This window comes from Manacus vitellinus, unplaced genomic scaffold (assembly GCF_001715985.3).
Source record: "Manacus vitellinus isolate BGI_N305 unplaced genomic scaffold, ASM171598v3 scaffold_91_pilon, whole genome shotgun sequence".
NCBI classification, from domain to species: Eukaryota; Metazoa; Chordata; class Aves; order Passeriformes; family Pipridae; genus Manacus; species Manacus vitellinus.
In genome coordinates, this window is record NW_021940873.1 from 587395 (window position 1) to 610170 (window position 22776).

Here is a 22776-nt window from a genome sequence, read left to right on the forward strand (position 1 = left end):
CGGGAGCTGGTGGAGGACATGCGGGCCGCCCTGCAGAGCAGCGATGCGCGCTGCCTGGCGCTGCAGGTGAGTGCGGCCGCTCCCGCTCCCCTCGGCGCAGGGGTGTCAGGCAAAACTCCGTTTGCCCATCAGGAAAAGGATCCCAGCCGAGCCTGAGCTCCAAGTGTGTTTCTGACTTCATAACTAACTTATCTCTGGTTCCTCTTTAACGCGAGCAAAACGACAGCACCGCAGAATCCAGTCTGACAAGTAACGCTTGTGAACAAGTGACTGGTTCAGTCTATTAAGAAAGATGCTGCTCTCTGAAATGCAGTGCTAATAAGCCCTGTGCCCCCAGCGTAATGGATAAAAGGAGTATGGCATAGACCAAAGTTGGTCTTACATCCTCAGCATTAATTTTTAGCAAAGTTTGGTTATGTGGAGGTTTTAAGGACAAATGTTGCATTTTCACCAGTGTGACATTGTATATGGTTAAGGGATAGGCTGAAAAGCACCCTGCTAAAAGTGTAGGGGACTTCAGGTGTGTAATACCACTCCTCAAGTGCACATGCACGGGCAGTTATATACTGGTTATGCATCATTACAGGGCTTTTTCCTAAAGTCAGAAAGAACTCTTGGGTTCTTACCTGTACAAGCACATGCAGTGTCTCAGTTATAAGTGCCTTGGAGACATTAGAAGTGTGTTTTGTTCAGAGTGTGGTCACGAGAGTTCAGAGCTGGAGCCAGTTCTGCAGACAGGCTGATGAATAGTCTCTGGCTCCTCTGCAGAGCCCCATTAATTCTGGGGCTGGTTCCTGGTGGTTCTGCTGTACTGGCCATACATACTTAGCAGCAGTTAAATTACTCTGGCATGAAATAGCATGGAACAGGCAAAGCAGTGAAGGGCAGAGTTCCCTGGTTGTTCTGATCACGTCAGATTTCCCACTAACACAGCACTCACAGAACTCTGCCCCATGTGTGACACTGCCATTTCCTTGAGCTGGCTGTGCCTCCTCACAATGTCCAGCATGGCAGGTCAAAGCCACTTCTACATTTTCATCTGAAAAGAGAAAGGAAATTAGAAGCAAACACGAAGTCATCAGTCAGAGAACCCAGAAAGAATCAGAAGGCCATAGATGAGAGCTCGAGAACTCCCCCAGCTCACTTCTACTGAACTCAGTTCTACAATGAACACTTTGACTTAACTGGAAATATTTCTTTCAGAACACTACTTGCCTTCTGAGGACAGACCACAGTAATGACTTTAAAGCTATATGGACACTTGTGCAATAACCTAATAACAAATAGTTTGAAAATTAAATTTACAGATACATATTAAAAACTACTTTCCAGAGAACATTTCCTTGTCTCTCTATTTCACAAAGGTAAGTAGCTTATTAGTTGCTGATCAGCTATATGTGATTGAAAAAAACCCAAAAAACTACAATCCAGAGATTTCAGTCTTGATAAAATGTCAGCTGCTTTGGACACAATGATTTCTCCTTCTTTCTGCTCCTGGTCGTTGTAGGTGGGACTGCGGAAGAGCCATGCGAACCACAGGGAAGAGGGGCCCTGTTCCATGGGGAGTAAGAGACCATTACCACAGAACCACTCCCAGAGCAAGTGCCTCCAAAGTGTCCTGAAGGAAATGGAGCTCATCCGGAGCTCCAGGGATGGGCAAATCGAAGAAGCAATCAGGTTCAACCAGGAGCTGGAAAGGGAGCTGAGGAGCTCCCAGGAAGCCCTGGTCAGTCTGGAGGACTGCAACCGTAACCTGAAGAGGGAACAGGCAGAGATGAGGAGGAAGGTGGAAGAGGCGAGACACGCCGTCCTGAACAGCCTTGGCAAAGTGAGGGAGCTGGAAGTGAAAGCCAACGAGGTGCCACGTCTGCAAACACACATCCAGCAGCTGGAATCGGAACTGCAGCACTACAGGTAAGTCTGAGTCCATCAAAAGTGCCTATAAAATCACAAAGTTGGTTTGAAAATCACTGGCTGGGGCTTATTAAATGTCTCCAGGTACATCTTGTAAAATCTAGCCAGAGGGAAATTAGAAGCTGCTTGTCCATTTTCTTGGTAGGGATCCATAAGAGAGCTGGCAGTGTTCAGGGGGAGGTAGGCCAAAGTAAGGGTGCTGATCTGCAGAGAGCTGAAGTTACTCCTCAAACACACAGCAACAGGACTCAGTGATGTCTCAAAAGGACATCATAATGCTTCAAGAAAGCCCAAAACAAATTGCTGACACTCCTTCAGAAACCATTTCCAACACACTTCTTTTTTTCACCCTATTTCCTGCTCATTAGGTCACATCCAAAGCCAGCTGTAAGCAGATGGCTGACACTCCATGTCTTGGGAAAGCTCTTCAACTTGTCATAGGAATTGGGGGAAAGCACACAGGGCCAACTTTTGGCCAGTGGTTTTAAACTCTACTGTCTTCACTGCTGCTTCTCTGACAGAATAGGTAATACTCCAGAAGAGAGAAGCTGAAACTTTCCTGAATCCACAAAATAATATAGAGGGAATCTCAAACAAAAATACATTATCCAACTAAACTCCACTTTTGTAATAACATAAATAAATGTTTCCAAAAGTCAGAAAGTTGGTCATGAATTTAATAGTTCACTGGTTTTGTTGCTTTTTGTCTCAGACGAAACTTGGACTCATTGATGGTTATTAAGTGTGTTAGGCTTTTCTGCCCAAGTCTCAAATTGACCTATGGATTAACATCTAATTTAAATTTTCACTGACCCAAAGCAAAGGCAATATTTATATATATTTTTACTAACTGTACTAAAGCTAGTATTTTAATACATTGTCTATTCTGAACTCCTTGTCTCTTCTTAAACTTACACTTCCTCTGTTTGCTTATAAGAAGAGTTCATAGTGAGTTATTTGTGGCATCGTAGCTATTGTACTGTTTTATGAAGTGAGGAAATTCTAAAAATAACCGTTTTATCCAGTGTCTTTCTTTAAACATTGTGTATGTTAATACCTGTGTGGTTGCAGAAGATAAAAGCATTTATTTAAACATCTGTAGGATTTAAAAAACACTATGAAGGCATGTAATGTCCAAGGTGACTGTCAGGGATATGTAGATAAATGAGAAAACTCTTAATGTTAGGGGGGATCACACTACTTGTCTAGTCTCATGTTCTCCCTGGCATGAGCACCAAAGACTTCTTGTCCTGCAGAATTGCTTTTCCCAAGTATGATGAAGGATAAAAGAATCCCCTTTAACAGGTAGAGATGAATGAGTTGAAGGCAAAAAGGAATGTCAGCTGGGACTTGCAGAGCAGGAACTTTATGGGTTACATCAAAACATACACTGTGAGTTTAAAAATGTAAATTACATGTTCCTTGTCAGATAACCTTAATTTGTAATATTTATTTTTATATTACATGCTAATTTAAAGGGAGTGTAAAGCTCAGGAATGGTGCTGGACTGACCACTGGGGAACTACACCCCTTTTTAATCCCGGGGTACATTGACCAGGCCAGTTCCCACCCTTTCGGATTCCCTTTTGGCCACAAAGCTCTTCCATCTCCCCATCCATGTACTACAGCTCTTGGATCCAGCACTTTCAGAGGCACTTAATGAGGACTGTGGCTTGCATGCCTGTGGTCATATTCCACAGTAACTGGAGTGCCATCATTCCTCACATTGCAGGGGTGGCACAGAGGTGTTTCATTTCGGTGGTGCAGAGCTCAGGGTTGCTGTGGGGAAGGACACCAGCTGTCCCTGCCCCACACAGCCTCTGGCACCAGGGCTTGTCCCGCTCCCTTACCCTGCTCACACTCGTGCTGCTCCCCCCCCAAACTCCTCCTGCTCCCAGGGAGTCCCCTCCTGTCTGCAGAGATCCAGCCCCGCCGTGCAGCCCGGGGGAGGTGCTGGCAGTGCTGCTGAGGGAGCTGCTGAGTTGGCCGAGGTGTGGAGGTGGAGGGAGAGCTGCTGTGTCCCCGACTGTCCCTGGTGCTATGGCAGTGTTATCCAAGTCAGTGTGTGCTGAAGTTGGTACTCCAGTGAGCTTTCTCCATTGCCAGGTGCCACACAGAGTCTGGGAGCAGGACCTAGGCTTGGCAAGAACTAGTGCTGCGAGGCAGCAGTGGAGAGAAGAGGATGGGGATTTGAGTATCCTGCAGAGAGCATTTAAGATTGCAGGGGTGTCTCCTGAGAATTCACCTTAACTGGCTTGTTCTGCCACAGGTTTGCTCCAGCTAAAGGCTCATTCCTTATAGAGAGGATCATGTTTGGGTCCAGTCTATGAACTTTACATGCTACTCCTATTTATAGTTCCATATTATTAACGGAAATTCAGCATCTGAATACAGAAGGGTTTAGAAAGTCAGTCAAGTCCCATTCTTATGCAGTGATGCCCAGGGAGTTATTCTCATTTTGTACTGAGGCACTTGATTTCATTTTCCCAGGTATAGTTCTTTTCAATTGTTCTTACTGAAGCTCAGCAGTTCCATTTATGGATTATTTCTCCAGTTTCTCAGGATGCTATTGGGACTAACCTCCAAACTGCTCATTCCCCCCCAGTTTGGAGTCCATTGCACACTTGTAATTTCTCCTTCAAAAGCTGGAGCCCAGATGAACACACTGGTGAGGTCCCAGGCCAGATTCTGGTGGCCTTCCCTTGATAGACTCTATCTGAGGACAAATCATTACCAGCTGTTCCCTAAACTCCCTTTTTTTTCCACTAAGTTTTGCTCCAGCTCAAGGGGACACCATCCATGTATTCTAATATAGTCTTATGACTTATAAGTATTGTTTATAGGAATGCCACATATAACAATGTTACTACAATTAAAATGTCACATCTATTCCTTCTTTTTATCCATTCAGCCATTTTCCCTGTCAGAAAAGGAAATTAGATTGGTTTGACATGAATTGTTCTTGCCAAATATAAGTTGGCTCTGTTTTCTATACTACATTGTAGGTGGCTTAAAAATTGATCACTTAATAAAGTTTATGGATTCTTTTTCTCTTTAATAGCATTGGAGAGAATAAAAGAATTTAACAACATTTTTTTTGATCTCAGTGTAATAAATAAAAAGAAAGGTCATTTAGAATTGAAATACACTTCATAATAGAGATGTTCACAGAGGGTTTATGTTGCTGCATTAATCAGCAGTGGAGTAATTACATAGGTCAGTGGAAAGGGTCATAAAATACCAGAAATGCTTCCCATATGCATGGTCTGTCTCCCGAATTACTTAATTATCCATCAGCATTTATATGTGTTAATGAGTAGGAATCCTTTATGCATGGAATGCAGAGGCTTGTTTCCTCCCCTCATATTCTCCTATAAATATCAAGATTGAGGCCTCTGGCATAATTTTCTCCATTTATTTATTTCATCAGTGTTAATTTTTTTTAAAAACTTATGCTTCAGGTTATCTTACTTTGGAAATAGTTCTACTTTTCTTTCAGGAGACAGTGTCCTGATCTTTTCAATAATTTCTCAGGTTGTCATTTATTCTGTAAAATATAACAGGATGGACCAAATCAATAATCCAAGAACAGGAGAGGAATATGGAAATATTCCTAACTGGTACAGAATCAGCTCCATTAAATGAAGAAAGAAAAGCCCTAGGAAGGAAACACTAATGCACGAAAGAAGGTCTCTATAGCAGGTTATTTCCAGTTGGAATGATAATGCATGCTTTATACTTAGGCATTCTAGAACTGTTCTATTTTAAAAATTAGATAGTAAATAAAAAAAATCTGGACTATTTCTGCTTGACTATTGTCATCAATACCAATTATTTGCTGGTTGTGAGGTGGAACGTGGCAAGTTGTTTCGGGTGGCACAAAACTTGAATGGAGGCAGTGGGTGTTCATGTGCTGGATCACACAAAAGACTGGACAGACCTGCAGATGATAAATATGTCCTTGGCCAAGAGCAGTGACAGGCAGGGAGCAGGGACTGATGGCAGTAGGAATGAGGACAGTCAGGGAACTGAGCTCATGGAGAGTAAAATGAAATGTTGCTTTGCAGAACCTCATCTGTAAAAGTGCTCAGATTGTTTGGGATGAACTCATGTCATCTCATTTTATGCTTGTACAGGTTATTGTTTTCTACTTAGGACTGTGAGAAGTTATGTATTGCATAGAAGTCTGCCCAAAAAAACACAGAACTTCAAGTTTTTAAAGAAGTTAATAGTAACAGGTGAATATGTTATCATCATCTGAAGCTTAGACTACTGGCATGTCTCATAGTAGAATTGTAAGCTAAGCAAGCAAATCAGATTACTCTCATTGGGAACACTTTAAAGGAACTTTAAACACTTTAAAGTTTGATTTCCCAAAAAGGGATAATGGAGGATATTGTTACATATGATAAAGAGAACGGTACAGAGCAATTTAAATACATTAACTTGGCATTGAAGAAAATGTGTAGCAATCTCTTCCTATGGAAGGGGTAGTTTTATTTCAAATGCAAGTCTCTCAATGCTTCCCATAATAACAGCAAACCCTTTCCTTCAAATCCATTCGAATGAATGCATTTATCCCCAAGGAAGCCTGTACTTGTGTGCTGTGCCGTTGGAAGTGTAGCCAGTTCTCTGGCCCTTTTCCGTGCTGGGCTCTTAGTTACACAGTGTTTATTCTTGGGAGGCTTTCCCTGCCTTCTCCCTAAATCCTCCTTTTATCTGCCTGGCCTTATTTGCTGTGTGGGGAGTAAATCACTGGAGCACAATGGCAGTGCCACACCCGGGGCACTGCCCGTTCCCGGTGTCCAGGCTGCTCCCACAGCCCTGTTCCTCGGCAGCCCTGGCACGCCCTTCCTGGGGAGGGAGAGGTGAGGGTTCAGAGCAGCCCTGCAGGGACAGAGCACAGTCCCAGCCAGGGGGTTGTTCTGTGCTCTCCTGCACAGCTGCCTGTTAAAGCTGTCTCCTCCCCCCTTCTGTGCAGAATTTGCATCATTCTGACCCCTCCTGTACCAGAGAGGTTATTTTCTCCCCAGAGGGTGTGTATTCAATGTTTGTGCAGCCTTGGATTAGTGCCTGGACGTTCAGCCAGCAGCTTGATGGCCCCGCAGTGACAGCTGTGCACCTCCCTCCTTGCTCTGGCTGCCCTGGCTTTAGATAGTCTTTCCCCAAGAAAATACGCACTTACTGCACAAACTTTCTAGGTGATCAGCATATTATCTATCTTGACTACGCCAGCCAAATAGAAAGATTAATTTCGTACACAAACATAACTTTAAAGAAAAAAGTTACTCCCACGCCCCTTTGAAACCCAAGGACTGGACTCCCCATCAAAGGCTGGGCCCCTTGGAAAGCACATCCCCCACAGCAGGCACGGGCTGGGCCATCCCCAGCCCTCACTGCACCCCTCTGCCTTGCAGCACCTCTCCCCTCCAGCCCCAGCAGGGTGGCACTTGCTGCCCAGGCCCTTGTGCCTGGCGGTCCCATGGCTGGGGACAGGCCCCCAGTGCCCCGTGCTGCTGCTGGAGCAGGGCAGAGAGCTCAGAGCTGCATTAACCTCCGTGCCACCCTGGGACAGACCCTGGCACTCCAGAGCCCCCTGCACGGAGATACAGGCACAGCAGAGTGGCAGTGGAGGTACCAGCTTGGACAAGACCAGGGTCTGCATCCCTCTGGACCCAAAGCCAGCTCCCAGCAGTGCAGGAGAGCTGCTTAAAGCAATTATTTATCACCAAGAAAAACACACCACTAGGCCAAGAGTCTGTAGCCTCCTGTCACACCAAGTGTCACAGCTCAGGATAAACCTCCCTGGGGACAGTTCCCTGTTGCCTGCACAGCCACATACTGGTCCTCTCCTCGGTTCTTAAGCAAACCTGACACATTTGTAGCCCCTTCTGTGCTCAAGAGCACCTGCAGGAAGGGGCCTTGCCCAGAGCACTCCAGTTTTCCCACTCCATGTGACTGAGCTGTGCTCTGCTCATACGCTCTGAGATCAGAGCTGCTGGATCCATCAGCATTCCTTTGCTTCTAGGAGTAACAGGAACACACTGGGCAATAAATCTACTGCATGGAAGTTGGCCAGACCTCCCTAACAGAGGCTTTGAAGGGCCAGGTGCATTTTTAAAATTTATTTTTTCTTCAGGTCAGTTTTATGTAAGACCAAGTAGTAATATGTAACCTCAAAGTGTAAGCTGTGGTTTAAACGTGGGGTATTTATGTTTTATCTCCCTGGATGTCACAGATATTGACAAAAATCCAAAGTAAACCCACCAGGGCAAGATCCTGAGAGGACCAGAGTAGTGACAAGTGCTTCAATCAGGCACTTAAACACACACATTGTATAAAGTAGTTAAGGACTCCACTGAGCTCCTCCAGAGAGAAAATTAAAACAACTCAACCACTCGTATCTCATGTGGGTTTAGCACATGTCATTTTTGTGTCCTTTCACATAAGTGACTCTGCAAACCAAGCACTGCTGATCATCACTCAGGCACAGGCAGAGAATTCTGCATTCTTTTAAGCTTTTTTTTCTGCTGGAAGAATAAAAGGGAAGAAATTCAGTTTTTTATTTTCTTCATAAACCTTGAAAATCACTTCATGAAAATGAGAAGTTCTACTAAAGAAATAGGAAGCGATTATTCACTTTTTGCTCTTCATCTCACTTTCCTTCAGAATACAAACCAGACAAGGTAGTTTGTAAGATATATGCTGACGACCCAAGTTTTCAAACAGATTAAGCTAATTTGTCTTGCTAAAATAGTCTGCTCTCAGAATATGGAAGGATTAATGATCTGCAGGAGAGGAGGCCTTATCTCTTGAATACATCCCAAAACAGACAATGATGTAACAAGATGAGCGAAGTCACCCTTTGTTTGAGAAAAATTAGTGGATGTTAAGCAAAACAAAACCCAAATTCAACAAAAAGCCTTTTAAATTTATTTACTGGGGGAAAAAAAAGGATGGAATCATGAAATCTGGACCAGTGCACTCAGACCTGTCCTTTGATTTGCAGGTAATATGTTCTGTCTCAGCAGCTTGCTCCAAACAGGTGTCTGATAGAGTTGGCCACCCAGAGAAGGGAATACCAGATGCACAGGCAACTATTCTACTTTATCATAACTTCTGTTCTCAAAGAGCAGCTCTATGTAATATAAACACTAAATCATCTGGAGACCTGGGAAAATATTTAGAAAGTAGATTAATTGACTCCATGACTTTGCTGGGAACTTGCCATAATACAAACCCATAGCCAAGCAAAGTTCTTAAACCCCATCCCCAGGATAGCACAGCTAAGATCAAAAGACTTTAAATACCATCATGTTCCTTAGGAACTACCAGGAACTGAGGGAGACAGGCAGTATTTAAAACTGCCTTGACTCTGAGCAGGTTGGGGGGTGAGCTGATAAATGTCACTGAGGTGAGGAAATACAGTAAAGGCAATTTCTGTACTTTCAGTGACATGGTTATTTAGCAGTCCTGCAAATATTTGTTCATTTTGCTGCTCCCCAGAGTCTGGATTCCTGCTCAATCACTGCCCATGTTTACTGTACTTTCTCTTCCCTTCATTCTCCAGTGTACTTTTTCAACTTTATCAGTATCTCATCTCCCTGCTTAGCAGACTGATTAAAATCCAGATTGGTCTTTGCCTCTCTCATGAGTGGTTTATGGTATTCTCTTTGTGATACGTGGCATTTCCCTGGCACTCTGTATCTCAGCTGTCCAGAGCTGCAGCCACTGAAGCAGCCCAAGGAAAACTGCAGTCACAACCTAAGGATAATGCTGCCCTCAGACCAGAGAAACAGCTGGAAAATAATGCCCTGAACCATGAGTAAACCTGATTAAATGCATGTGATCCTAAAGATTCACATTCTGAGATAATCCCAAATTGGATTTGCAATTGGAAATTCAAACACGGACTGAGATTTGGGGGGAAGAGGGGAAGGAGGGCAGGGGGAGGAGCTGGTCAAAGTATTTGCTTAGATCCATTATAGAGAAGAGATATCCAGCTGGCAGCAGAGTTGGAACTACATGGTCTTTAAGGTCCCTTCCAACCCAAACCACTCTGTAATTCTATGATATTTTCACAGTTCCGGATGTGAAACTATCTGTGTGCTCCAGTCAAGCAACCTGAAAGTTGTGAATTACATCAAGAGACTGGCTTTAGTTCAGAGACCATCTTTTATCTTTGAAAAAAGGAATTCTGTATACATTTTTATAGCTTTTCATAATGCCCATCTGAAAATCTGGCAAATTCTGATAAAAGTGAATAAATATCCCTTCAAGGATCACAAAGGTGCAGCTCAGCTTTAGAGAAAACAGCATGGGCTGAAGCTTGACAATTATTGCAGGTATCTGTATCCCAGGGTGCTGCCTGTGTTCTGTTCACCATTTCACATTGGAAAGTACTCTATAAAACAGAAATGCTTGGTCAATAAGTGCCAGATATCAGCTCTGAGCACAAGACATCTTTAGAAATTCACTTCTGTGTAACAAGTAACCTCAGCCTTCACAGCATCGTTCTTAAAACCACGTGAAAAATGAGGTGTAGAGGCTGTGATTGACTGGGTGTTGCAGTCCCTCCTTGTTTGGGGAGAAAAATATTCTCTGAAGGGTGTCTGAGCTTCAAGTGCTAATTGCCATCACAGCACACATCGTCCATTCCAGGAGCAGAGGTGCCGAGGGGTTTAGGGATCAGATTTCAGTGGGAAGCGCCCAAACCTTTCAGTGAATGTCCAGAATGAAAATCAGGCCCTATGCTTTGTTTGGTGAAGAGTCTCTGTTCACAGCAGAGTGTTTCAGGGAAGGTTCATGATATCCCATTAATCATAACACTAAACTTTCTGCTATTCACAGCACATCTGCTCTGCTTCTACTCTCTGTACTCGACCCCATCACACGTCCTTGGCATTCATTTATGTAACATGAAAGTATGGGGAGATCAGCCAGGTTTAAAGCACTGCACTGGCAGGTTTAAGCTGAGCTCCAGGTACAGTACTGTCACAGTCCTGAAGCTGGTAGGTCTAAGGGGCACTGCTTAGCAGAAAATTACACAACAGAAATAGGAGCCATGCTTATGAAAACTGCAGGAAAAGAGGTTATGTCCCCACTTCTGTGGCAGCAAACGGGAGAAGGTGGCATTTCCAGCAGGACTCCTGCAGGTGGGGGTACCCCTGTATTTTGGGTGCATCAGTGGGGGTCACCCAGGGAGCTCAGTCTGGCCCTACACCAGCACAGCACCCTGAGCACCCAGAGGGCACAGCACCAACACCTCCCTGGGGTGAACTCCCCCTGCACAGCACTGGGAAGCACAGACCTCTAAACAGTCTGTGCTGCAGGACAAAGTGCATCCAGGGGCTGTTTATTGTGCTCTGGTTCAGTGACCTGACAGATGATAAATGGGGTAAACAGAGGGGCTGCTCACACCTATAGCTCTGCTCTGGTTTCATGTAGACCCAGGCAAAGTACTCAGGTCATCCTCCAAAAGTGTAGTTTGGGAACTGTTTAAACTAGTTGCATATTTATTTAGGTTACATCAGGCAAGATTTCACATAGACAAAATTAAAAGGAAAAGCAAAAAAATGGTGGCATTTTATTTCGATGCTTTCTTGATAATTGTTTTGATTTTTTCTATCTGAATGACATTAATAAATCAGATTTCAAAATATCACTTTAAGACACACAGAATCAATAAATGAAATATTTCATTTTGGTTCCATGTTGAGGAGACAGTTTCCTTAGATGAAAAATACTTTTTCCTCAGATTTCTAAGTCAACCAAACAAAACCAACCAACCAACCAAACAAAAACCCAAAAACCCAAAACCAACTATACAAAAATTTGAACTATTATAAGCAAAAGTTAGAAGAGAAGCTGGTCCTTATTCTGAAAGATCTGTGTTTCCATTAATGAATCTACATGGGTTTGCCTAATTTCCAAAACTATCCACATTTCCAAGAGACAATTCCCTCAACAGAGGAAAAAGAATAAGAAAACCAAAAGTAAGAATGCTCTTAGCTTATACTGTCAGCAAGAATGTGGCTGTGCTTCTGGGGCCTGGCTGGGATGTGATGGGTTTTTCAGGAGAAGTCTTCCAGCTGTGAAATATTCTCAGCCCTGGCAGGATATTCCTGGGTAAATGCACTACAAAAGACCTTCCAGTGCAGCCAGGGCTTGGTATTTTTCAGAAAAGTTATGATTAATCTCAGAACTACGTACCAGGTTTATTCTTGTGCTGTCTGTCTTACTCTTGCTACTTTTCCCTCTGTCCCATTGTTCCCTGCCTGCTTTGCCCTCTTTGGTTTGGGTTTTTTCGGTCATCATGATTTACAGTTTCCAAATGATGCTTCAAATGCATTTAAAAATAGGAATCTTTAAAAAGGAAATAAGTTTAAGGCTTTTTAGGTAAATACTATGCAGTATATGAATGATCTATGCTCGGAATTCATATTAAAAAAATCATCATTAAGGATCTAAGATCCTGAGAGTTCTGAGGTGTTTAGACCTGTACTTCACATAATTCAGAGGAACTGTCAATCTCTAAGGATTGGCACTTCTTGTGAAGTATTAAAAGTCACTTATATTTAAATTGCAGCTCTCCAACCTTATCAGTTAATGCTCTGCTTCTGCAAACAGCAATGTCTTGCATCAAACAAGGCTTTTCTTCTAGTTAGGGTATAGGTTGTTTATAATCTAAATTATCTCTTTATTAAATTATATTCTTTTTAGAACAGAAAATTATTAATGCTGGAAAGGCAACAATTATTTCTTCCTCTTCCAAGCAGTTTGAGCTTTTCCATGGCAGGCTCCCATGGACTAGATAAATTCATGGAGCTCTGCTTTGTGAACGAGTGCAGAAGTCACCAGCAGGTAATTGATGCTTTGCTGCCTCATGCGCTCAAGTCAAAACTTTAATTCTATTGGTCTGCATTCACCTGTCATTATATATAGGAAGCAAACAACAAACAAGCCCTAAACAAAGCAATGGCTCCATTGCAGAGCCCACAAAGACACCCCAGTTTATCTGTGAGTGCCTGCAGGGCAGAGCTGAACCTCCATCCTTCCCTTCCCGGGGCTCGGGGAAGAAAGGAAAGGCCATGGGGAGCAGGAGGGGGAAGAAAGAGCAGTTCTGCTCATTACCCTAAAAAAGGAGCTGTCAAAGCATCACCTTCCTTCCTCCTCCCTGCCCCGCAGCCCTCAGCGGGCCAGGCAGGAGAGGTTTCAGTGGGGCAGGGGGTGAGTGCTGGAGCCGCCCGGGCTGTGCGGGACAAAGCGGGCTGTGGGGAGGGGAGGGGGGCAGCTCTGGGATCCTGCCCGTCCCTGGGCCCGGGGCACACAGAGACCCCTCCTCGGGCAGCTCTGACCTGCCGGGGGGTCCTGCGTGGAACCGGGAACAGGGGAACAGGACCCTCGGGATGAGGGTCCGAGCTGTCCTCCTCGGGGTCAGAGCCCTGGCTCACACCCAGCGGTAGCGCTGCCCCGGGAGGGGCTGTCTGATCCCAGCTCCGGGCTGGAGGGAGCGGGGTGGCATCTCCAAAGGCTGGACGGGGTGAGCCGGGAGGGCTGAAGGACAGACAGACACCAGGGACTGTGCTCTTCCAAAGGCAGGGTTATGGAGCATCCAAAGACAGACAGACACCAGGGACTGTGCTCTTCCAAAGGCAGCATGGGGTGAGCCGGGAGGGCTGAAGGACAGACAGACTCCAGGGACTGTGCTCTTCCAAAGGCAGGGTTATGGAGCATCCAAGGACAGACAGACACCAGGGACTGTGCTCTTCCAAAGGAGGGTTATGGAGCATCCAAGGACAGACAGACACCAAGGACTGTGTTCTTCCAAAGGCAGGGTTATGGAGCATCCAAGGACAGACAGACACCAGGGACTGTGCTCTTCCAAAGGCAGGGTTATGGAGCATCCACAAGTTCAACCTGCAGAGGCCCCAGTTCACTTTCAGCTGATCCTCCTGCTCTCCTTCTTCGCCTCTCCCCCCCAGAATCTCAGTCTGTGTTTGAATTTCCAGTTTGGGATTATCTCACAACACAAATCTTTAAGATCTGATGCATTTATTTTTGATGAAGTTAAGCAAACCAAGGCTTTTGAATTTTGGTTTGTGTTTTAACCAAGCTTAAAATGAAGCAACTCTTCAGTGACACAAGTCCTCCCAGGACCCTGGGAACATGTGCTGCTTTGCCATGCTTTGCAAAAATGTGTAGTTTTTTTCCATTTTTCCATTACTTTATAAGTGAAACTGTAAACCCATGATCTGTCCCAGAATATAACTTATAAAGTGCCAAGTCAGTGCTATAAAACAGGTGTAAAGAAGTTTATGTGGCTTAGATTGTGTATCCTTAAATTTAAAGGGCCTTCTCTCCCTCCTTGATTAAACGGAAAAAAAAACTTGGTGGATGATGTGCACCATATATGTATTATGGATTTTATATTTAAAAGATTAATTTGTGCTTAAAAAACCGGTTTAAATCCATGATATATCAGGATGTTTGTGTCTCATTAAACACACTGCAGAAGAGACCATCATTCAGAGGTGAGTTTGAATTAATCTCTGGAGTTAAAAGCAGGAAAGTTCCAGCTCACTAATTTGATTCATGTCTCCACTAAAAATGCATTTGAATCACAAAGCTTGGATTCAGATCAGAATATCCACTGAGGGGGAGCTGGATATGTAACTTTGATTTTATCCTAATTCCAGCCATGACTGGTAGTCTGGAAACATATTTTCTTGGGGCTGTATTTTATTTGGGGAAATAGGCTTTATATCACATGGTAAGGAAAGCTACAATAATGCAATTAGAATCTGATTTTTAGGTAAAATACAACTGAAAATAAAAATTTTAAAATTAGTCAAGGTGTGAAAAAACCAAGATTAGCTGTGAAGAATTGCAGAATAATCTTAGGACAGTGAGTGACCACATAAATGAGAACTGATGCAATTTTAGGGTCAGGGCAGGAAATGAAACCAAACCCAATCTCAAACAGCACTTACAGCTTCAGTGGAACAGACACAGTGATGAACTCAGATCTTATAACTGCTGAAGAATTATACCTTTGAGCTGTGTAACTCTAGGAATGTATCATCTGTTCAGTTGTTAAGTTACAGGGAGGAAAGGAAATACAAAATATTAACAGAGAACAATACAAAGAAAATAATTACACACATTCACAGAACACCTATATCAGAAAAAGGAGCTCATGAGCCTTTCACCTAAAACAATTAAACTGGAAGAGGCATAGAAAAGGCAACAAGTGTGACAAAAGGCACTGCAGATGTGAAAGAGAGGGAGTTGAGGAGAGAAGTGAAACGGATCTGCAAAATTTTCCTGAAGAAGATGGATGGGGAAGAACTGTTCAGTCTCTCAGTGCAGGAACTCTGACTCAGCACATGAGAGCAGGAGGCAGGTTCAAAGCAGACAAAAAAGTGACTCTTACCCAGTGGGTCCCCCAAGCCATGGAGCAGCTTCCTGCAAGGTGCTTGGCTCCAGGAAAGGTTACAGCTTTAAGGGAGCAGCTCAAATACCAGTTAAAAACACCTCTTAGCAGGTGAGAAATACAAAGGTGGAATCTCCACCTGAGTCACCATGGGAATGACTGCAATCCTGCAGAGTGCCAGGGAAGGGCTCAGGATGCCCAGGTACATGAACAGCAGGGGAAATGCTTCTGTGTGTTGGCTTTGAGCTTTCCATGTACAAAAAATGACAAAATAGGGGTTTGACTGTAGAAGTGGTTTCCTCTGCAGGAATCCCAGGCTGCTGCTCTGAGAAGCAGGCTTGTGTCACATCTGCCACTGCAGAGGACCCATGATCTGAGCTCAGCTCTAACTCAGACTTCAGACCAGATCTTAGGATGCTTTTCCTTCACACCAGTTTCCCCTTCTAAAACACTATTATCATGACCACAGCAGTAGGCAGCTGTTGCCCACATTACTTACTGATTCTACAATTCCCTTCAGATAGAAAAACATGACCTACAAGCTTAGAGATGCTGTTGAATTCTTTTGCAGCAACCACCTCGTTTAGATGCACAAATATCACTGATACCTGGAGATTAGAGGGGTTTAAAATGGATTAACTGTGACTCTGCTAAGAAGAACCTCTGAGCTACAGAGATAAACATCAACCAGAGTTTGGGAAAACCTCTGAACCCTCCAGTGCAGCGTGAGAGCCAAACTCTGAACTCAGCTCCAGACAAAACTCCCCCCTCTCAGCAGCCTCACTCAGGATTTCTTGCCCACCCCTCCCGAGCTCGTGGGACATAATGAGTAGAATACAGGATTAGATAGCTGAAGAGTCCAACCAAAATCTAGTCTGACAAAAGCCTGCACAAGTCCCTGCCTTTAGGTCAGGCTTTGCCATCCCAGACGCTGCCCAGGGATCCCATTGTCCAGCCTCCAACCACTTCATTCATTCCCATTCAGCCCCCTGGGCTTTCCTGCTGGGCTGGGAACCAGCACAGCCATTCAATGGAGATGTCAGGTTTTGTGTAACAGACAGCCAGGCCAATATTGCAAGGAGCCTTTTTATCCCTTTGTGCCCACAGCAAAATTTAATCTGAAAAGCCAGGCTTAGTGTTTCTGACATGCTGGCACAGCAAATATTTCCCCACATAATTGTAAAAGATCATTTGTCAGAGTGCTGGCCCAGTGGTTACCAACACAGCTGAGATCTGGGGGCAAGCAGAGCATTTCCAAAATACTGTGTGTTTATCAGAAAGAAAGCATGGACTTTAATATTTCCATTCATTTGCCCTTCGTGCTGGTTGAGGTCAGTTGGTATTTGTCTGTTCACATTTTCTCACTTCACTCCAAGTTGCTTGGTATGTGCATATATATGGAATATTAAAGATTCTGTTCAATAATGCAGAGGGCTGTGTGATATCTGTGTGATACCATTCCCCATGTGTGAGGCAAGTGCCTCACCTATATCTGCCCATAAAGGCATGTTAAACTTGGTTTCTCACGCTCTGTTGGGCCTGTCAGGGAGAGAAAATTGTGTTCTGGAACCCTGGAAAGAGGGATTTTTCTCATTTCTAGTCCAGGTAGTCCTGAGATAGAAACACAACATTATATCTCCTTGAAAAAAAGGAAAGAAGTATTACTGGGGAATCCTCTTTTCCCTTCAAAGCCCTGCAAGGATATAAGAACAGCCTGACTGTACCAGTGGAAGAGAACCAGGCAGGGAAGCTGGGCTGTAAAACACAAAGCTTAAGCAGATTACATGGCACAAGTTATTAACTGCATGGCATTGCATTATTCACTTCAAACATGAGCAAAGCCGTCCTCCCAAACCTACACCAGCAGCATTGCTTTGGGATACAAAGAGCTGGATTTCCAACAGTGCTGCTGCTCCCACAGAGTGGGCTTTTGTTAGTACATATCCTACAACCCTCCAGCTGCACCATTAGACTTATCTCAACCATTGGAATAACTCATGTCCCCAGAACAATTTGAATGGTTTAAATGGTCAGATGAGAAAGTAACTTCGTGAAATAGATCTTATTACTTTGTTCTATGCAACTGTGGCCCAGGACTTATGTATGTTTTGAACTCTGACATTCATATCTGTTATTTCAGAAGTCTGTTATTATAGGGGTTACTCTGTCCTTGCCAGAACCAAAGATATAAAATACAGGCTATATCCTAAATATTTTAGTCCTAGATAAATGTATATGTGATAAAGGAGCATGATGAAATTACCTGTTTAGATTATTAAGAAAAATCTCATTGAAAAAATCTATTCACATCAATGTATGTGTCTTGGAGAAGACTGTGTGCAATGAATTCTAGAGAACTCCATCATGAATATCAAATACAGACAATTTAAAAAGCAAACAATGATTTAGAAGAGTTACACTTGGACTAGATGATGGCTGTAGGTGTATTCCAACAGAACTATCCTATTCTACAAGGAGAATTTGTCAGGTTTTTAAGCATTTTAAGCATTGTAGTTTCCCCTTTCAGGAAATTTAGTTTTTAAAAATAAACCCTGCTTAATCAGATTTTCAGGTTTCAGGTCTAATCCCCACCAGGGGACAGGGGAAGTTTTCCTGTAAGGACTGCTTTGTGCTTTTAACTTAAGAGACTTTTCTCCCATTGTTATAGGTGCTATGCTGGCAAATAAGTATAAAAAGATAAACCTATAAATGGTAAAAAGTTGCAGGCACTGAATCCTTGGAAAGCTTCTAATGTCTAGAAAGTGAGTATCTTTCAAGCTGGCATCTCATGAGTGTGTTAAGACTTTTCAGCTTAGATTTTCTCCTGTAGTAATGTAGTGCCATGAGCAGTCCATGAGAGCAGCACTGAACAGGGCAGCACCAGCAGAACTTGTTCAAAATCCAGTTTTCTTCACAGAAACCAAAACCCCCAGAACAAAGGCTGTTCTGGAAGCAAAACTTTGTCTGCCTAGATGCAGTATTAGCAAAACTTTGTCTGCCTAGATGCAGTATTTCCAATTCAGTGGACCATAGCGAGAGACTATGAGAGCTTGGAAATAGTAAAGACAATTCCTTCTTTAATCTTCTGTGAGACCTCTGGGACCTTTTGATGCACTGGACTTCAGTATAGTGTAGTTATATTCCAGAGCCAGGAGTGGAGGTGGCCTGTCCAGCAGGAACTCAGCAGGAATTACAGCTGGGGACCCCCAGAATGTCCCAGGCTGGACCTGCAGTGTGCAGAGAGAGCCAACAGTGAGTGAGAATGGGCACTCCCCACAACTTAACCACAGCAACATCATTCTCCATGGGGAGGAATAATGCTGTCAAAATTAATAATACAACCTTGTGAAATGGGGAAAATGTTTAAATACTCAGATAAGCTTTTACATATCTATAAGGATAAGATTTTATATGTCAATTAAAACACTACAGAAGTCCTTATCTATAGTCTGTGTGTGAAAACATCAAAATACTGATTATTGGAACCTGGCAAAAGATTGCTCAAGACTTGTTTTGTGTCTGTCTTTCTTTTTGTGAAACACCCACTATAGCTCCCTGTCAGAGACAGGACAGTGGGCAAGATGAAACTCTAAGCATATTGTTCCTAATTTCTTCTTATATCCATTTAAAGGTCAATATATTTTTGTAAGCCTTACATTTTGTTTGGATTTCTGTAGCTTGTATGGACTGGTGATGTAACATCATGAGTCATACTCAAACCAGGCTCTGAGCAGCTTAAATCAATCTACTGATATCACTTTCATGATATCAAATTTGAGTTCTACATGATGAAGTTCCAACTTGTGGGCTTCCATTTAAGAAGATACAGAAATTTGATTGCCACTTTTATTACAGGAGCAACTGAAAATCCCAATAATAATTGGCTCCTCATTCAGCTTTATAAGCAACCTCTGCTTCAGGTCACTTCTGCAATTCTGAAATTCAACCCAGACCTTCAGGAAAATGTATTTGCTATTTTACAATGCATTAAAACCTGGCCCAAGATAAATGTCACATCCGTTTGGGGTTCTCTGTAAAAATTTGATCCCCAATTTAACTGTCACAGGACAGGATAGTGGGTAAACAGGGCCATATTTGCTGTCAGTGTGTTCACAAATGCTCAGATGTTTAGGGAGTGGTTACATCACACTACGGTCACGTCTCTAGGTTTACCACTGTACAGGGAATCTTCATTCTTTCTGCAACTTGGTCTAAATGTTTTGGTTTTTTACATAGGCTGCTGAAAGATGGGAAAACAATCCATTTCTTTGAAGCAGTAGCATGAGCAGAATGGAGATAAAACCCTACTGGATCTGCCAGCTTTTGAGTCAAAAGAATGAGACAGCAGCAGAACTCAATTCCAGTTTCCCAAGGCCAGAGGTGTTGTTGCCCCCTCTGAGTTATCCAGGGAATCACAGGGATTTTAGCACGACTGAGTCACAGAGACCCTGTCACAGCAGCAGCACAACCTCAGCATTTCATGAGCAACTGTGGCACTGGGGACTCTCCTCCCTGGCTTTGGAAAACAAATGCAGTTCACTGCAGGAGTTAGACACCAGAATTTCAATGTGATGGGTAGGGTTGTGCTGAGTTCCCAGGGAAGGGCAGATCCAGGGAACAATCCTGCACTGTCCCCATCTGTAAAAACAGGTTAGTCCCAGTCAGCAGCACTCACAGTGAAGAAGCTGCTCTTGTGCTCCAGCCCAGCTCTCAGACCCACATGTAGGCATCAATTCCATAGGGAAAGGTAGAACATATGTTCACTGAACAGCAGCAGACTGGCAATGCCAAATCACACGTGGCCAGAAGAAACTATTTCCTAGAACCTTGCTCAGTGTAGGTAGGAAAATCCAGCAACTGAAACATGTCCACAGAATCCCATTGCCTGGACCCCATTAAAAGGTTGCCTTTGGAATAAAGGCAGGCCTGGAAGTTGTGCTCTGGGCTGGGATCTTGCTAAGCCCTTTCCCAAACAACAGTGATACACACTGACATAACCTTTGATCCTTCATGGCCTTTCTGAGAACTGGAGCAAACAGTGGGCTTAAGGGATACTGGGAATTGTATGCATGGCATTATGTCTAATTCCTAAATTCCCGTGATTCTGTAAGTGTATTTAAATAACAGTGTTTAAAGCAGGTGCCATCTCCACAAGATGCTCTCTGTCATCACTGGTGCGGGGCTGGAGGCTGCTCGAGGCAGTGGGGCATGAGGAGGTTTAACAGTCATCTGAAACACATCTGCCTATGGCATATCCTGTCTGTCTGCTGCTAATGAAGTGTTTGGGTCTTAACTGGAGATCTGGGAACAATCTGGCCTTTTAAACAAATGCTTCTGCTAGAAAATCAAATGTATGCACTGGTTGGGGTTTTTTTACTGGCTTAGGCCTTCCATCAAACCTGGAGTCTGTCACTTCCCAAACCAGCAGTAATAGTGGCCCTCACATCTGACACTAAGGTCCTTTCTGTTCCCAGTGGGATGTGGACCTGAAAATAACAGTGTTTATCCTAAATATCCCAGTTCTGGGAAGAATCAATGAAATTCAGTGAGCCTTTGCTAATGCAAACCAGACTTGTGCAAGCTCAGGGGGTGCTGTCATTAATCCTTCGAGGGCATAAACCTACAGCTGCTGTAGTTCACTGCCCGCAGCTTTTTTTAATGACCCTCCAGATATATGATATTTAGTGTACTCATGCCCTGTTTAGAGGAATTTACAATCCAAAAGGCAGGCAGAGCATGTGAAATCCTACCTTTAGCTGTTATTGCCAGCCTGATCACTGCAGAGGGTGAAAATTCACCCCCAGAGCCTCTCTCAGTCACTGAACAACGTGGCACAGGCAGAGCAGCAAACACTCAGGCAATGAAAGATTGTACTGATCACTTAGACTCACAACAATCAAGATCACTTTAAAGAACAGAAATTATGTTTGGAGGGAGAAGGGCACTCTGCTGATAAATCTCAGGCTTAACACTGCAAGTGTTGCACTTGGCACACACTGTATTGATTTTTTCCCCATTTAGTTGTTTAAAGTATCTACAGAAAACAAAACCAAGAAATATCTACATTCACTACAAAGCCCTGCTTCTGGTTGATTTTAGTCTATCTCAGATGAAACAGTCTCTTGACAAACAGTCTGTTCAATAGTTATAACTCAAACAACAGACCAAAACATGAGGCTTTATTGTGGGACTGGGCTGAAAGAAGCCCAGGAACTCTGCAGAACATCACTCCTGTCTCCGCTCTCACCTCAAAGGGGCTCCTTCAGATCTCCAAAGCCTTCTATACTTGCTCTGATGGAAACTTCAAAAAGCAGAATATGCCATGTCTGAAAGGTTTCCATGAAATTCTGGTGTGCAGATAGGATAGCTTTAAAAATTGAAACAACAGCATTAGATTGAAACAGCTGACTTTGGATAAAAGGGATTTTGAACTTTTATTTCATATATCTCTTAAACATAATGTGTCTAATTACTAAAGCCTGGCGGTAAAACACAGGAACATACTCTGCTTTCATTTTTTACCATTTTCTGTATTAGAAATGAGCACAGACTGTATTATCCCCAAGTTCTCAAATACAAACAACATACTATGAAGGCCAAATCAATCTTCTTCCTGCTGTTTGGCTTTATGAAATGTAGAAAGTGACAGTAAAATTAAGGTCACATTTCCTTTGAAAGATTACAAATTTAAGGGTTTCTTCCTCAAAAATTCTCATCCCACATGCTATATCCCCATTTTCTAATGGGCCACCTTCACCCACCTAAGACTCCATGGGCTAAGGAGCTTCCCAGTGCAACCAGAAATCAACTGGAACTGCTGTGACTATACTTGCTTTTGAGGTGGAGAGCTACACATTTCCCCTCCCTTTTCAGTGCTTGCAGTAAAAGCTGGAAAAGTTTATAGCTGGATCACAAAGGGTCAGTGCAAAATTTCTAGAAGGTTTTAATTAACAAATATTTCTGTGTGTCATATTTTGTCAGGTTTTATCCTGGTCTGTCTTCCTTCTAATGCATAAATCTCAGCATTTGAAACCGAATTGCAGAATGTCAGAAAGCCAAGGGAAAAGATTAAGTCCTATATTTGGGGCAAGAGGAATGGATCAGCATTAGAAAGTTTGGGATCTCTTCCAAGACTGAGGCAGATGGGAAGTTTTCCAAAAGAGTTGCCCAGGGCAATAAAGTATTAATAGAAAATACCTGGTTGTAGAAGTTTCAATATTAGTCACCTACTGTCAACTAAAATGAAAAGCTAGATATATTTTATGAATACCTGAGGTTTTTAACTCTGCTAAAGCCCTATGATGTTAAATTGAATCATTGTGTGGACATTAAGATAACACAACTGGTATCCCCTACTGCTTCAAACACCCACATTTATTTTAAGTCTTCCTCTCAGTGCTGCATTACAGAAAACTTCTGAGAACTGC

General features: G+C 43.3%; 1 protein-coding gene across 1 annotated transcript in view; it reads left to right on the forward strand.

Moving 5' to 3' along the window:
* The first annotated feature begins 1255 nt into the window (after window positions 1–1255).
* The window catches only part of EFCC1 (EF-hand and coiled-coil domain containing 1), a 51192-nt gene continuing 29671 nt past the window's right edge, over window positions 1256–22776 (forward strand). Inside the window, exons 1-2 of the mRNA XM_029965204.1 lie at window positions 1256–1364; window positions 1508–1914. Coding sequence (XP_029821064.1) covers window positions 1559–1914 — 356 coding nt within the window. The 5' untranslated portion in view covers window positions 1256–1364; window positions 1508–1558. The remainder of the gene's footprint in view (window positions 1365–1507; window positions 1915–22776) is intronic.